The 15892-nt window shown below is 37.3% G+C and overlaps 1 protein-coding gene across 2 annotated transcripts in view; it reads right to left on the bottom strand.

The window, feature by feature from the left end:
• exoc3l1 (exocyst complex component 3-like 1) overlaps positions 1–15892 on the bottom strand; it is a 76278-nt gene that overhangs the window by 24431 nt on the left and 35955 nt on the right. For both annotated transcript variants that reach the window (XM_039763844.1, XM_039763845.1), the window contains exons 8-9: positions 5889–5999; positions 5620–5764 (exon numbers count right to left, since the gene is read on the bottom strand). In XM_039763844.1, coding sequence (XP_039619778.1) covers positions 5620–5764; positions 5889–5999 — 256 coding nt within the window. The remainder of the gene's footprint in view (positions 1–5619; positions 5765–5888; positions 6000–15892) is intronic.

Below are 15892 nucleotides of genomic sequence, written 5' to 3'. Positions count from 1 at the left end.
TGAAGGACTCCTCTAAGGGCTGGGGAAAGGTACGTAATAACCCACCAAGACGAAAAGGGGGGGCTACCACTGACCTTATCCTGTTGTTCTTCTTCCCTCAAGACTCTGAGAAGTTGCCCGGCAAGGACACTTAACTCTGCCCGTTCCAGTAGTAGCGCTATAAAAGAAGCGCCGGCTAAGAAAAAGGCAAATTTGTTGGGAGACCAGAACAAGCCGAATGGCGGAGCACGTGACTCTCGAAAAGATTCTTCCAGTGAAAGAAATCCCTGATTGGGATAGCGCATTGGCACTGTTTTCGTTGCTTTTGTTTATTTTGTTTGTTTCGTCTCACAATGGTTAAAAGGGACGACCTGGTTGGTGTGTTTCCAGTCTGTCCTTCCACCGCCCGACCATAGCATGAAATAAACTAAACATGTGCTTATGGCTGACAGCTACCACCACACCACGCAGTGACCAGTCTTCAAACTAATTGGCTCTATGAGTGACCTTTTAGAAATGTATTTTTATAGCATACACACAATATATGATGCCACTGGCACCATTTTCATGTGTTTACAAAACCATGCACAGTATTTTAATGCCAGATTTTTGGAAAGCACAAATTATGCTACTTCTGATAGTAGAAAAAAAGAGGGGAAATCCACGCATGATTTAATTAGGAAGCCACAGCATTTTGCCTTGGCAGTCTGCTGGTCAGATACAACAGGGGGAACACCCACCCTCAAAAGGAATGTGATCTGATTATGAAACCAGGCCATTTTGGTTGATTATGAAGAGAGCAGAGGATGCAATAGGAGCACAGAATGCGGCCCACTGTGTAGCATTGTGCATATTCGTATACTCATATTAAAAACATTATCTGAGCGTGGATTGCTCGCTTTTAAACATTTTGAATACTTTTTTATTCCTTGAATAGTTTTTAATATTTCTTTCAGCTAACTAAACTGACTGTGGAAATTTTTTTTCTGTGATCTGCAAGAACCATTATTTTGTAATTTAAATTAATGAAACAGTCAAAGTGCCAGCTGAAATATCACAGTCCTCAAAGACCCTTCTATCCATTGTATTTTGTGATGGCTCACATGGTTGGCAAAGGGTTGCCAGGGAAAAAAAAAGGGGTGGGAAGGAACATGCTGGGTTTAATAGCTCTCTGAAGAAAGACAGGAAAGCTAACACTTCCAGTGGGGATGCAAGTTGACATGCCAATGCGGTAAATTTAACAAGATGAGTGGTTTGTCACCATCTTGTTTGGGAAAAAAACAGGATGGGTGCAGTCAATAGTGAAGATAAGGAACAACTGGTAAGACGTCACTGGGATTGTGCTGTGAATTATTCTGGATTGTGTACATCTTTGAAGATTCAAAATATTTCGAATCCTAACTGCCAATATTTGTTCTCACATGCATTAGGTTATTTGTTTTATGCATTTTAGGGGAAAATATCCCCATACATTTGGTGGACTCACAGTTACGTCTGCCTCCTAACATTTCGAGAAACACCAGATGGAATAAGATAATATAACAATAAATGTGTTGCACTCTCCACATCACTTGCATGCCAACTTTAGGATGCTTTACATGAAGAATACAAACTCACACTCCATAACTCCATGAAAAAGTGATATCTTACATGGTCTAAAACTAGAAAGAAAAACACATTTACCTTATAAAGAATCTGTGCATTCATGACTTTCTGGTACATGTCTTATTTGATTTAATAATACGCTATTGCCAAAACTATTACCAAATCTCCAAATAAAAACCAAATCTCTAGCTTTCTTTCCTACCAGTTTAACTCACAGTGATTCTGAGGTGTTCCCTTCTTCTATCTTGAATTAGTGTGACTGAATATTAACTTTCCACATGCAGTATAGCACCATACTTCCCCCTGTCCTCCCTTGTTTCTCTGCCCTGAAGTGTGCCTAGCCACTATTATATTCCTCTCCATCACACTTGTTTAGCCACAACTCCATAATTCCAACATCGTCTTTAGTCCCAAGTCAACACTGTTGCCTCCAATTTGTGCATTCTCTTTCTAAGGCTCGTCACATTAAGGAGTAAACATTTTAACTGTGGACACAGCTATGTGGTGGGCTTTTGGTCAAGTTTTCTTTAGGTTTTTTTTTTTTCATGACTTTCTTTGTTTTTCACCCTGCACAATCTATTTTAAATATTTATACACTTCCTTAAAGACTCAATCACAGTCCTGAAGGGCTACAGTGGCTGCAGGTTTTTTATTCTAACCCGGTTGCTTAATTAGAAAGCAGTCCTTGCCAATAATTAAATTTGATGTCTTGTTAGTGCTTTAACTCTGCTATGTCAGGTCATTCTCATCTCCTAGATTTTCTTCTAAGGATATCATCCAATTACTTTGAAGGCTAAAATGGATCAGTCCTTCACTTTTTTCTCTTCAATTTCCTTCCAAGTATTTAATTAAATCCAATAGTGCATGATAAATAAACGCTGGTTTAAATGGAAACAAACTAAATGGAGAAATGCTGGTCTCTTTTGTTATTTGCATGTTATTACTAATTAGAAACAATTAAAAACTGAGAATACAGCTGTCATAAGACTAAAATAAGCAATAAGGGTTCAAAATCTTAATGAGTAAGACAACTAAAATGAAGCAGAAGTGTTACTTGAGCAGTAAGTGCTTCTGATTTGGAACAAAAACCTGCCGCCACTGCGGCCCTCCAGGACTGTGATTGAGGACCCCTGCTCTAGCTCCTAGAACATTTGTCCCATTGGTGAAGGAAATGTTTACATTAAAAGGCATTCCAGAGATTGAGAAGAATAAAACCTTCATGTTTGCACTTTGCCTTCATCCATGCAATATGACTGAATATTACGTTCTCTTGGTGTGGATGGTTTCCTGGTACTGGAAAGAGCACAGACAAAATAACAGATTTAGTTTTGGCCTTTAGTTAATTTCCAAATTTCCTGTTTTTTTGTTCTACAAGGACTATGAGCTGGGCTTTCCAATATCATTTGTTCAAACGTGATTTGCCCTCACCAGTTTATGTGGGTAAACTCTCACTCCTGCTTGGCAGCACACTGTTGCTGACTCTCGACCTCTGCCGCATATCGAGCTGGTACTATTTAAGAGGATGGAATCTTTAATAACAATGACTTCCCTTTTCTGTCTCTCATTCAATTTAATTTCATTGGAATGCCGTTTTCTTTCAGGCTTTTGAAGCAAAATACATCTGTTGGTTACTTTAACCTCTTTTTCTGATGGGGTGCTGTCTTGTCTTGTTTCTCTTGACTACCTGAGTCCAAGTTTGATCCAGTGTAGTCTGTATCTTGTTGCTGTTCTCTTTAATTTGGACAGCTAATTTGCCTGGATATTCAGTTAAATGGACATTGGTTAGTCTCTGGAGCTGCTTTTCTAGAGTGCCATCCTTTGCAGGAAGGTTTGCTACTTTCACACAGTTATATAAAATATGAATTATATCAAATATGAAGTTCATGTACTGCTTGAAAACAATTATTGTATACTCTTCTGCTTTATTTTATGTTAGTAACTGATTTTTTTTTAAAGTGAGTACGAGATTCAGTTTTGTCTCCTTTTTTGTAGATGAGAACAGTACACCCATTACACTACAGCTCCTTAAATACTCTGCTAGGGCTCCGATGCTAACTACCCCGATCTGCAAGCAAGTACTGGCCAATAGTGTAGGAACAAAGAACCCTTTATGTCTCCAACCCATATAACACAGCTGGTCTCACTACCATCTTGTATACCTTCCTTTTCACTCTTACTGGTACCTGTCTGTCACAACTTACTCGTGACACTCTTTTCCACCACACACTGGTACCCGAACACTCTTCTCAACTCCACAGGCATCCTCTCACTTTCCCAGATTGCATTAAACAATCTGGTTAAAAACTCCACCGCCATCTCTCCTAAACACCTTCATGCTTCCACAGGTACTGTATGTCATCTGGACCAATAGCCTCCCCATTCTTCATTACTGTCCTTACTTTCTCCTTGCTATTCTGTTGCACTTTCCATCTCCTCAACACACTCTCCATGCTTGTGAGTACGTTTCCATCTTTATCCTTTATCACCTTAACCTGTTGTTCATCTTTCCCAGGTCAGTTCCTCTGTTTAGCCAGTCAGTACAGGTCCTTTTCTCCCTTCTTAGTGTCCAGCCTCTTATACAACTCATCATACTCCTTTTCTTTAACCTTCATCACCTCCCTCTTCACATTATGCCTTATCTCCTTGTACTCTTGTCTACTTCCTTTATCTCTCTGACTATTCCACTTATTCTTTGCCAACCTCTTCCTCTGTATACTCCACCTCCAAGTTTCTTTGCCATGCTTCCTTTGTACAAATGTCACACCAAGCACCCTTCCAGCTGTCTCCCTCACCACTATACCGGATGACCTACCTGATGTCACCCTCCCCATTTTCTGGGCTTGGGACTGGTACGAAGGAAAACACCGGTTTGTAACTCACATTAACATACAGTATCGTAGCATCAAAATTATTCAAAAGCACTCACATTTAAAACTGTGAGATCACGAGTAAGTAGGCCAACATCCAAATGGTTACAAACACACCATGGCAGAAAGAATGCTCAGCAACAACACTGGTTATTTATTTAATCTGCTATAAAAAACACTGCCCCACCTAGTTTGGAAGTAATCATCTTACCTCTATGTTCTCAGGCAACAGCAATGCCATTATGTCTTCATCAATGTGAAGCACCGCAAGTAATGAAAACTTGATTTGTTCATAGTTGAATATAACCAGTTCTAAATCCTCCTCAATGATGAAAAAAACTCTAATGTTGCAGAGTTAATGAAAACTGTAATAATAGTGTGTAGATTTGGATATGTATCCTTCTTCACCACATTATTTTAAATATTAAAGTGAAATGCATATGACCAGGGCTGAGGAGTTAGTCTATTTCTGCTTCAGAAAGCACTGGGTAAATCTTCAGAAGCTCAGGCTACTTCTGTATCAGAAGTCTAATTACTAATTTTTTCCACATCTAAACACTTTGGCAAAAACCCACATATGTTCCATTGATTCTCCTGTGAATCACCCAACTAGTTCGGAGAGAAGAGTATCCAGCACAGGAAATTTTGTTGACTCTCTCAGATTGAAACTTCTTCTGTCACCTCTACAGTACAAACTCCACTTACTTCTCTGTAACCTAAAGTGGTGGTGTGCAGGAGTTTGTCAAGGAATGTGCAAGTTTTTATGGTCCACAACCTTTCAGATACAGAGGAATCAGAAGAGGCAACTGACATATTCTCCGGCATGGAGATATTGGGAGCATGCACTGATTAAAGCTGATTGCCGCACCCACCACACGACGGACCACGGAGACATTGCTCCTGCAAAATTGCTTCACTGAGATCCACATATTGCTCCATGCACCCCAACAAGGAACACTACCTGGAACTCCTCAAATAAAAGCAGGTTTCCCTAAACATGTACATTACACGTTGATCATCATAATATTACATACATACACATAAATACTGAAATGCAGATAAGGATTAAAAAATGTCCCTTCACCAATATATTTTTAGCAAGTAGCAAATATTTAAAGTGCGAAAAAAGAAACACACACACACACACCCCACCTCACTTCAAATTTACCTGGATCTCCAGGAGCAGCTCATCGGTCACCAGCTGACATACTTTTCTGGTTGCTTCTTCTAATGTTCCCTTCAGAAAAGGAGGATAGCTGCTCTGGCACTGAACATGTGGATTCTGCTGTTGGTGAAGGCTGTCCACAGCACTCCTAAAATTACACAAAGTATATCTGTGATCAGATCCAGAAGAAAATCTCACACCCTGCTGGACTTATCTGTTTATGTCCCCAGCTCTGAATCACACGTGGCATATGAACTTTAGTAGATTCTCACCTTAAGGAGACAAAACTGTTGATTGCAGCAAGAAGAAATTGAAGGAAGTACTTTGGGCATTTTCTGTCTTTCTGATGCTGCTCCACATATTCAACAAGTGCTGACCGAAACCTGATAAAGCAAGAGGGCACCATAAAAACACTGTTATCTAAACATATGTACAAGCTCTTCTTATTACCTGCTTAAACTTAAAAAAGAAAAAAAAAAATGCACATTTCACAATAGGCACCCACAAGTAAGGATATATCCTGTAGAATTACAATGTCACATAAGTATAGTATTCTTCTGTGACTAAGGTAAAAAACAAACAAAATGCAGTTCTTCATTTTGCATCTTAAATGTTACTCTATTGTGGTGGGCTGGCGCCCTGCCCAGGGTTTGTTCCCTGCCTTGTGCCCTGTGTTGGCTGGGATTGGCTCCAGCAGACCCCCGTGACCCTGTAGTTAGGATGTAATATGTTGGATAATGGATGGATGGATGTTACTCTATTACTGTCAGATTGTAATCTGGGGACAGATTTCAAACATCTCAGAACAAATTCCTGTACCTTAAAAGTACCATTTAATTATAAATGATACAGTTTAGCAAGAATGTTGAAGACTAGCAAAAATCCTTTACTCAATAGAATTTTACCAGTTCTACTGAAAGAAATGAAAAATGTCGTTTATAAACACTTTATTAGGCATGTTTCAGCAGTGTTGGACCAACTGGCATTACCCATTTTTTTTGCAGTTGGAACCCAATTTCTGGCTTAGATAACTGCAGCCAGATCCTCTAATCGGCAGTTAAAAGTCTCATTTTGCCTGAACGGGCCTCCCTTTGGATTGCAGCACCTGCAGCCTTACTTGATAAGATGATTGATACGAGACCGTGTAGCAGCCATGGACAGCTCTCTCTAAGGGCCAAAAAGGACTCATGTTCTGAACAAAGAATCATAAATCTAGAAGGAGTAACACTGATAGACAGTGGTCAAACAAGAGGCTTATGTGCACCCAAGAAGTCTATTCCTTCCTATAAAAACCTTTGTAACACCCTAACTAATTGCTGTTCTCTCACTACACTACAGTTTGATCTGGCCATAGTTTGGCTGGCCATAGCAAGAATCCATAGCTGGTTGGCTGTGGCCTCAACACAAGCTGAAGCAATCTCTTTACTCCAAGGGGCAACTCTACTGGACTGAGCGGATGGAATACTTGTCTGTGTTGGAGTATGTACAAGACTGTCTTTAATTCCGCCTTTCTGTGGAACAGTGAGGATAGAAGCAAGAGAAAGAGACTGTACGAAACTATGGTTGCCTTGCTAATGACAGTCACTGACTGATCATTACTTGACTTAGCAGGTGTAATTTATCAGGTGTAGTATCAGAAGACACTTTATAAAGCTCTGTAAGAAAACTACAGTACCACCCGCAACCAAAAGGTGAGACCAAAGGTGAAAAAGGAGACCTCCTGGACAGAGAAAAGAAAGAGTGCTGAAAAATTTCAACAGCCATGGACACTGTGAGAGGGACTTTAAAGTCACAGTGCTTATGGGCAACTTCAAAACACAGCAAGAGAGAAAAGACAGGGAAGTTAAGCTCATGTTAAAATTTAATACATTACAGCATGGCTTGAACAGAGACAAGAGTTTTATAGCCAGATATGAAGACTGTTTGCATCTCTCAGACTGACACAGACAACCTGACTACAGATCTGCATTGTTTTGAAAAACTCATCACAAACTTCAAAGGACTTTGTTGGACAGTTATCTTATCTAAAGATCTTGACCATACATTGTTCTTCTATCTCCTGTTAAATTAATCTTAGCCTGAATGAACCTATTAATTTTTTACATTTAAGAGTTTTCATTTAAAAATTTACCATTGTTGTTTCTTGTCCTAGTGTGTGGATATAAACTCAGGGAACTTCAGTTTCTGTATTACATCTTGCCTGAAGAAGGGGCCTGAGTTGCCTCGAAAGCTTGCATATTGTAATCTTTTTAGTTAGCCAATAAAAGGTGTCATTTTGCTTGGCTTTTCTCTACATTCATAATGGCTAACACGGTACAACAACCTAGTACCATGTGTCTGGAGAAAGCCAACCAGGAAATGAACCAAATATTGTTCATGTCAAACCAAAAGTATACTTTGACTCTGAAAATTATTAATTGTAATTTAATAAATATAATACGGTTATGGCATTGGTGTTAACTATAACTAAAGATAATAACCTTGCGAAGGATAAGTTCTGGTTATTAGAAGTTTCTCACCTTAATTTCAAAAGAAAAGGCAGTGCAGCTCTTCACACAAGCATGCACTCGCACACAGAACTTGGTGTCGTAAGGTTGGTCCTAAACAAAGGGCAAAGGCTAGCTACTGTGAGCAAATGAACACCACTTTGCTGGATGGTTATGAAATCCATTGCTAGTGAACTTATCCATCTTAACTTCATGAAGTAAAAAATCAGGATTCATAGGTTGTGTGCCTTTCCCTATAAGTTAGTGTCTTTTTCTATAGGAGAGAAAAAGTTAGGCTTAAGCTTTCAGAATTTTACATTTTGCATTTGCTAGTGTCTTTTAACCATACATATCTATCCACTTACATATATCCGTCCATATTCAATTTTCCTTGTATTATAAATAAATGGTATTTTTGAAAGTAATTTTTGTGAAAGTGAAAGTGTTGATGTAAATTTTTGTTGATTTATGAACCTCATTCATGAGTTGTACAGATCTTTCCATATTTCTGGCATCCCAGTCAAAATGTGAAACAGATCATATACCACATTTCTTGAATTCATTTGTCATCCCAGGGGTGGACAAGTTGAAATTATCACTTTTTCTACATTAACTTGATACATATCTTATTGATTATTAATTATGAATTCCTGCAGCAGTCACAGGAAAGAGGAGAAGTGCTGAATGAGTGAAAAAATGCAAATGTTACTCCAAACCAAGGTGGGCAAAACAGATCTTGGTAATCAGAGACATACTGTATAAGTCTTACCTTTAGCACATGTTAAAGTATGGAAACCATAATACAAAATAAACTAGAAAGTACTTGTATGAAAATAGTAAGTTAAATAAAATCCCCCATTTTGGAGTAGTTGACCAGAAGAAAGCATATGATATAATTTACTTAGGCTTTCATAAAGCCTTTGACTCAGTTCCACACTGAAGATTAATTTTGAAAATAGAAGACTTAGGCGTCAGAGGAAGACTACACAACTTAATTTGAACTTCACTAACTGGCAACACAAAAAGAGTACAGAAAAGAGGAGACTGCTCCATGTGGAGTGAGGTCATCAGTGGAGTCCCACAGGGGTCTGTGCTTGAACTGCTACTTTTTAAAAATATATATTAATGATATATATAGTCAGTAAACTGGCAATATTCACAGATGATACTAAAATTGTAGAGCTAGCAGAAACTGTGGAAACAGCAAAAATAATTCAAAAAGACTTATATAACTGAGCACATATCTGGAGTATTGTCTGCAATTCTAGCCACCACTTTACAAAAAAGACATAGCAGCACAAGAAGCAGAAGAGAGCAACCTGGTGCATCCCATGACATAAGGACATGTCAAACTCTGACAGACTCAAAATTAAACTAGTTTAGTCTTGAGCAGAGGGGACTGTGTAGGGACCTAAACCAGGACTTCAAAATTCTCAAAGGCATTAATTACAAAATTGCAAAAATTAGACAGGCCATTCAGCCCAACAAAGCTCTCCAGTCTTATCCACTTAATTCCTCCAAAGTAAATTAGATCCAGCAAATTTTTTTCATCTTAATGGTGAATTACATACTCAAGGACACCAGTATTTAAGAAAGAGGCCAGGAAGCACTTTTTTATGCAAACAACTGCTGAGTCGTGCAGTTGAAGCAGAAACCTTAACATTGACAAAAACATCAAGAAGTATCTGAATGAGATATGGTGACAGCTTAGCAATTACAGTAGCTAAACAAACAGGTTTGAAGGACTGCATCTCTGTCAGTAATTGTTTATGTTGGCAATGACCATACTGACACTCCACACTGTACTTGTAAATGCTGATAAAGCACATCTTGAATCTGCTGATAATGATTTTTTTCAGGTTCCCACTGCATATATAAACTAAACAACTCCAGCAAGGCAATCATCAACAGTGATCATGAATGACTAAATTGCACAAATCCCTTCAGTCTGGAACACTGGATATGTGTATTGTGCTTTGCACTTTGTTTATTTTGCCATTGCTGTTTTGTGTGTTTTCAGCATGGGCTCCTCGCTATGGACACATCACCTTACTAAGCATATGATGTACCCATTGTGTGGCATGTCTCACCTTTGCTGTGCTGCAAAGAATGTCTGAAATTTGAACATAAAGCTGTACATATTTTAAAAATGTGTTTTGAATAGAAAAAAAAACAAAACAAATTAAGGAAAAGGCTTCTGGTTTGGACCATGGCTATATTTTCACTTCTAATATTGACGATCAATCCACATTTCTTGTGCATTGCAGTCTTTAACCAGTCTTTAGAATTCTCCTTAGTTTATTTATGCAAAAATTGATTTCTGCCAATCACTGCTTAATTAGTTTGATAGGATTCTGGCCCTGTCAGCACAACACATGCTGAAATACTCAAGGACACAAAAAACATCACATACGTAATATGAACAAAAAAAAAAGTAACTAGTAGAATCTCTCTAGATGGGAGAGGGAATTATGAAAAGATTCTCGGCTTTAACTCTCCTTTCAAAGAATCAAGTGGTAAAGAAAAGGCTTTCTGAAGAATATGAGAAGTGAAAAGGCAACAAAGGATGCTGTTAGACACTGTCTTATAAAGTATTCAGATGCTTTAAAAGGTTGGTGAATTACACCTGATATTTAAACAAACTTTTTTTTATTTCAAAACATACCAATATACATTAATAAATCGTTTTTTAAGCAATTAGATTCAACAATAACCTCATTTATTTGGAATTCTAAACATCCACGCATCAAAAGAGCGACTCTACAAAGACAAAAGGTAGAAGGCGGTATGGCTCTACCTAACTTCCAGTTTTATTACTGGGGCAAATATACAGTCGATAAGAACCTGGACACAAATAGAAGAACATACACAGGCTTGGACCGCATTAGAAGTAAAATCCTGCAGTACTTCTTTGTATTCCTTGCTTTGTGCTCCAATAAACACACGTTATAGGCAATACACTAATAACCCAATTGTGCTCCACTCACTTAGAATCTGGAACCAATGTAGAAAGCATTTTAAGACGGAGAAGCTTCTTTCTGTGGCACCCCTGCAAAAGAACCACCTCTTTCAACCCTCACAAACATGTGCAGTTTTTAATATCTGGAAAAATTTTGGAATTAACTTGCTTAGGGATCTTTATATAGACAACGTCTTTGCATCCTATGAACAATTACATTCCAAATTTAACATTCCAGCTACAAATTTCTTTTACTATCTTCAAATCAGGAACTTTGTTAAACAGAACCTTCCAGATTTTCCTCATCTGGCACCCTCATCCACGCTGGAAAATTTATTGCTCAATTTAAAGGAGTTAGACTCCATCTCTACAATATATAAAATCCTTTTACAATCCCTTCCTTTCAAAGATCCAAGAGGACACTGGGAAAATGATCTCTCAATTAATATATCAGAAAAGGAGTGGAAAGTAGCAATGCAGAGAATTCACTCGAGCTCCATATGTGCAAAGCATACAATTATACAGCTCAAAATTATATATCGAGCACATCTGTCTCGACTAAAACTCTCCAAAATGTTTCCAGGACATGATCCAACCTGTGAACGCTGCAAATTAGCTCCAGCCTCACTAGGTCACATGTTCTGGGCCTGCACCAAATTAACATTATTCTGGACAAAAATTTTAATTACCTCTCAGACAGTCTTGGACTCACAATCCCTCCTAACCCATTAACAGCTGTGTTTGGGGTTCTTCCAGAGGGTCTTAAAGTGGAGAAGGACAAACAAACTGTGATTGCATTCACTACACTTTTGGCACGCAGACTTATTCTGATAAACTGGAAGAACCCAAACTCTCCTCTTTTAAGTCAGTGGGAAACTGATGTGTTATATTATTTAAAATTGGAAAAATCAAATACTCAGTTAGAGGATCTGTGCAGACTTTTTTCAAAACATGGCAGGATCTAATCAGTAATATTTTGAAATAAGTTTATAAAGCACAGAGAATTTGTTGATTTAGGTATTTTTAAAAGCCTTAAATTTTACACGTTTGGCTTGCTCTCTCTCTCAAGGGTGGGGATCGATCTGTTCTTAGCATAATTCTTTTTTTTTCTTTTTTTTTTTGTAAAAATGTGATTGCTATGTATTGATTGTAATAAAATTAATAAAATAAAAAAAAAAAAACTCTTCCACTCTGTATTTTTAATTCACATGCTTGTCTACAGATCTCTCATAGATACGTGTGTGTGTGTGTGTGTGTGTGTATGTTTAAATGCATGTTTGCTTATTGTTAGGTTTAAGATTTTATTGTTTGTTAAGATAGGGTGTTTAGAATGGCACTGTATTATTATTATTATTATTATTATTATTATTATTATTATTATCTCAAATCAACTCAAAACTAAACTATGGTCCTTACTGAATTATATGGACCCTGGTGCTCCGGAAGCACAGATTGCTCTAAAATCTTCTGCCCTGAAGTCACATTTTCTGAATTAAACTCCCAGCTGTTGTGCTTAGTAAAAACAAGCACTATGATTTAATGGGAATCTGGGAGAAAAGGCAAGGCAAAAACTATATGCAGATCAAAACCAGGATCTCAGAAATAGTAGTGAACAAAGTTAAAACGCGAGACAAGTCAGAAAAACGTCGAGACATTCAAGAATGTAAAGAGAGTCCAAAACAGTAATTAATCAAAGCATCAAGATCTTTTTGGGGAATCCATGTACTCAGATACAGATACAACATTGACCTAACAATTAGCACCCAATATAGCGCTGCCAATCAATAAACAGAATGGTGGTGGAAGTGGTACAAATAAATAAACAGAAACAAAACTAAGCCAATAAGAGAAAAACAACTATAACCACCAGAGTTTTTTGAGCTGGAACTGCCAAATATAAGAAAACCAAAACCAGTATAGGGTGGTCCAGATCTAATTATGCAATTTTCATTACGCTATAACTTATTAAGTTTATTGCATAGAAAATCACCTGAAAAATCCCGGACCATTGAGAAGTGTGCGAACTGACGACATGAAGAATTGTCTTCACGCCGAACTGGAATCGTCCCTGCATAAAGCAAAGTCATCCAGACGAGCTGGATCTGTATAATTAGATCTGGACCACCCTGTAGAATTCTCACCAAAAAACTAACAAATGCCAAGGATCCTAATACAGGCAAGAATCATTGGTCATAATGTGAATCTGATGGAAATGTATGAAAATGAAGTGACAGAAATGCATAGACTAGAAAATGGTTAACCATCGTAGTCCATTTAGTAAAGACAGCAGCTTAGAAATGGTGTCAACAAACATTCAATGTTCTGACATGAAGATGTCATGGAGGCCAATGAGAGAGCAACAATTCAAACATCATCATCTTGATGTCCATCTAGAATTCTTTAGAAAGCCCATGCATGAACCAGTTGAATATTGGGAAAAGGAGTTGTGATATAAGATTAACATTGGAATCTGTCACCCACACTCAGAGTTTTATGTAAGGTTTAAACGTTACAATGTTCATGTCTCTAACTCTAGTTTTAGTATGGTAGCATCACACTAAGCTCAGTGGATCCTTCTCATCAGCTGGGAATGGGTATATTTGTAGAGCTGAAGGAAAGGCAGAACTGGTGAATGTTGCCAGAGAACGGCTCTCTGCTAAAAAACTAACCCCAGAAAAGTGAATTTTCTTCCAAACATTTTATTTATCTGAAATGTATGACCACAGAAACAATGGAGTGGCTCAGTTAAAGGTTGTAGTCATGCATTGTCCTGTGCAGTAAATGTTAATAAAACTATAGAAGATTTTCTAATAGGACCAGGTAAAAATTACTCCTAGCTAGCATCCAAAGAGACTGAGAACTGTTTCAAAAGGTTTAAATCTGTCTCGATTCTAGAAGAACATTTAAAGTTTTCGGCTTTGTTGACATATCTGTGGCAAAGCCTAAGTTTGACTTTTAAATTTTTTGTTGGGCATACCAGTTTGCAAATTAACTACATAATATGTAATATTGGCAAATATTCAGACACATTTTCACACTCACTTTATTGTTAAAAACAGTTATGAGAATTTAATTTCTGCAGTTTATTGAAAAAAAAGATCAGAACACTTGAAGAAATGTTTATTTTATTGTCCTACAATAGGAAATTTCTTTGTGACATTCACAAAAATATTACTACTAAAAGGGAGCAAAAAATATCCACTGCATACACAGTTAAACGGAGCTCCTCGGATTCAAAGCACAATTACATCATTGCTGTAGGCTCACATTATTTCCAAATCTCTCATTTTTACATTTCTGGATTCTGTTGTTTGTAAAACTGTTTAAATACAATTTAAGGCAGAGAAGATTTGCTGGCTCATTTTTAGAACAAGGTCTGCACATACAGCAGTTGCTGCACATACACTCGGTCAATAGCAGCAGCTCCCTTTGCTGTTTAGCGTCCCCGTGATGATGCAGGTTTTTCAAAAATAAAGATCAGACAACAGTAAACACTGTTAACAATTTATATGTCAGTTAACTACAATAGTTCATTAAAAACAATGTAGCTAAGAAAAGTGATCTTCTCAGCTTTGATTCCCAAATGTATTGGATATGAACCTCCCATTAATCTGAGTAGATTAGACTGCGATTTCCTCTTCTAAAGTCTTTTATCAGGATCAACACTTTCTTTATATTCACTTCCAAACATACATTGGAGCATCACTTCATAAACTTTAATAACACAATTTTCAAACATTTCTGAAATTAAATGTCAGATTATAAAACTATAACATCGATTGGCGACACACAGACGTTGATAATGAGTCTTAAATATTGCTTTTAATAACTGTAAAGTCATGTCAGTTTCTCATTAGGTTCTCTCAGTAAAGACCAAAATACCTTTTTTTAAGGACTTCCTTTTTCCTCCTAAAATCCCACCAACTAACATTCTACAGGAAATTACCAACAAGAGGAATGTCAATCAACATCAGTATAAATTTAACTTGTTACTGAACATACAAATACACAACAAAAACTACACAAGTGCAGTGTCATAAGTGTACTTAAAATTGAGAGAGTCAGAAATTAAATTCTGCACTTGTATATGAAATTATGCAATACTGGGAACATAAGGCTCTTAAAATTTTTAAATAAAACTATTTAGTAATGAATGCACTTCTAAAACCTATAGCCAAACTCTTAACTAGATTTTCAAAGATGATGTTAAGCAGTAGGACCTCAACTGCTGTTTCTTGATAGACATATTAGTTGGGATCAAAAGGGGTACAAACTTTGGGTAATTGCATTTTAATGTAATCTGCTCAAAACACTTCATGTGTACACAGAACAGAGAAGCTGGACACATTTTTGAAATTCCAACAATACATTCTGTGTTAGTATGCAAGTATGAGGCTGGCAATATGCTAAAGCCAGAATTTATTAATCATCATTCTCATACTGGTACTGCAAAGTCTAGGAGTAACCAGTTATAATGTAAAAATGTATATCTGAAATTATATTTTTTTACTTTTATTCTTCGTTTTAGGATTCTGTTGCATCCTGGAGATTATTAACTCTAGCATTTGTGTGAAGGATGTCCAAAATGAGCATTTTTAGGCATGCTGCATGCGGCCAGCCCTGTGGTCACAGAACAAATTGGTGCCAAAACAAACCATTGCTAGCTGCATGCAATACATAAAATCAGAGAAATGGCTGGTGCTTGTTTTAGGTTTCAAATGAAAAGGGGCCCTGCTGCTGTATATATTTGTCAGATTTGGTTAGCAGTTTCAGATTATACCACCAGGCAGCGTTGACAGCATATTATTGGCTCGGGTATTAAGTAATTTGG

This window comes from Polypterus senegalus, chromosome 9, assembly GCF_016835505.1.
Source record: "Polypterus senegalus isolate Bchr_013 chromosome 9, ASM1683550v1, whole genome shotgun sequence".
In the NCBI taxonomy this organism is placed as follows: Eukaryota; Metazoa; Chordata; class Cladistia; order Polypteriformes; family Polypteridae; genus Polypterus; species Polypterus senegalus.
This window is presented reverse-complemented; position numbering and strand designations above follow the sequence as displayed.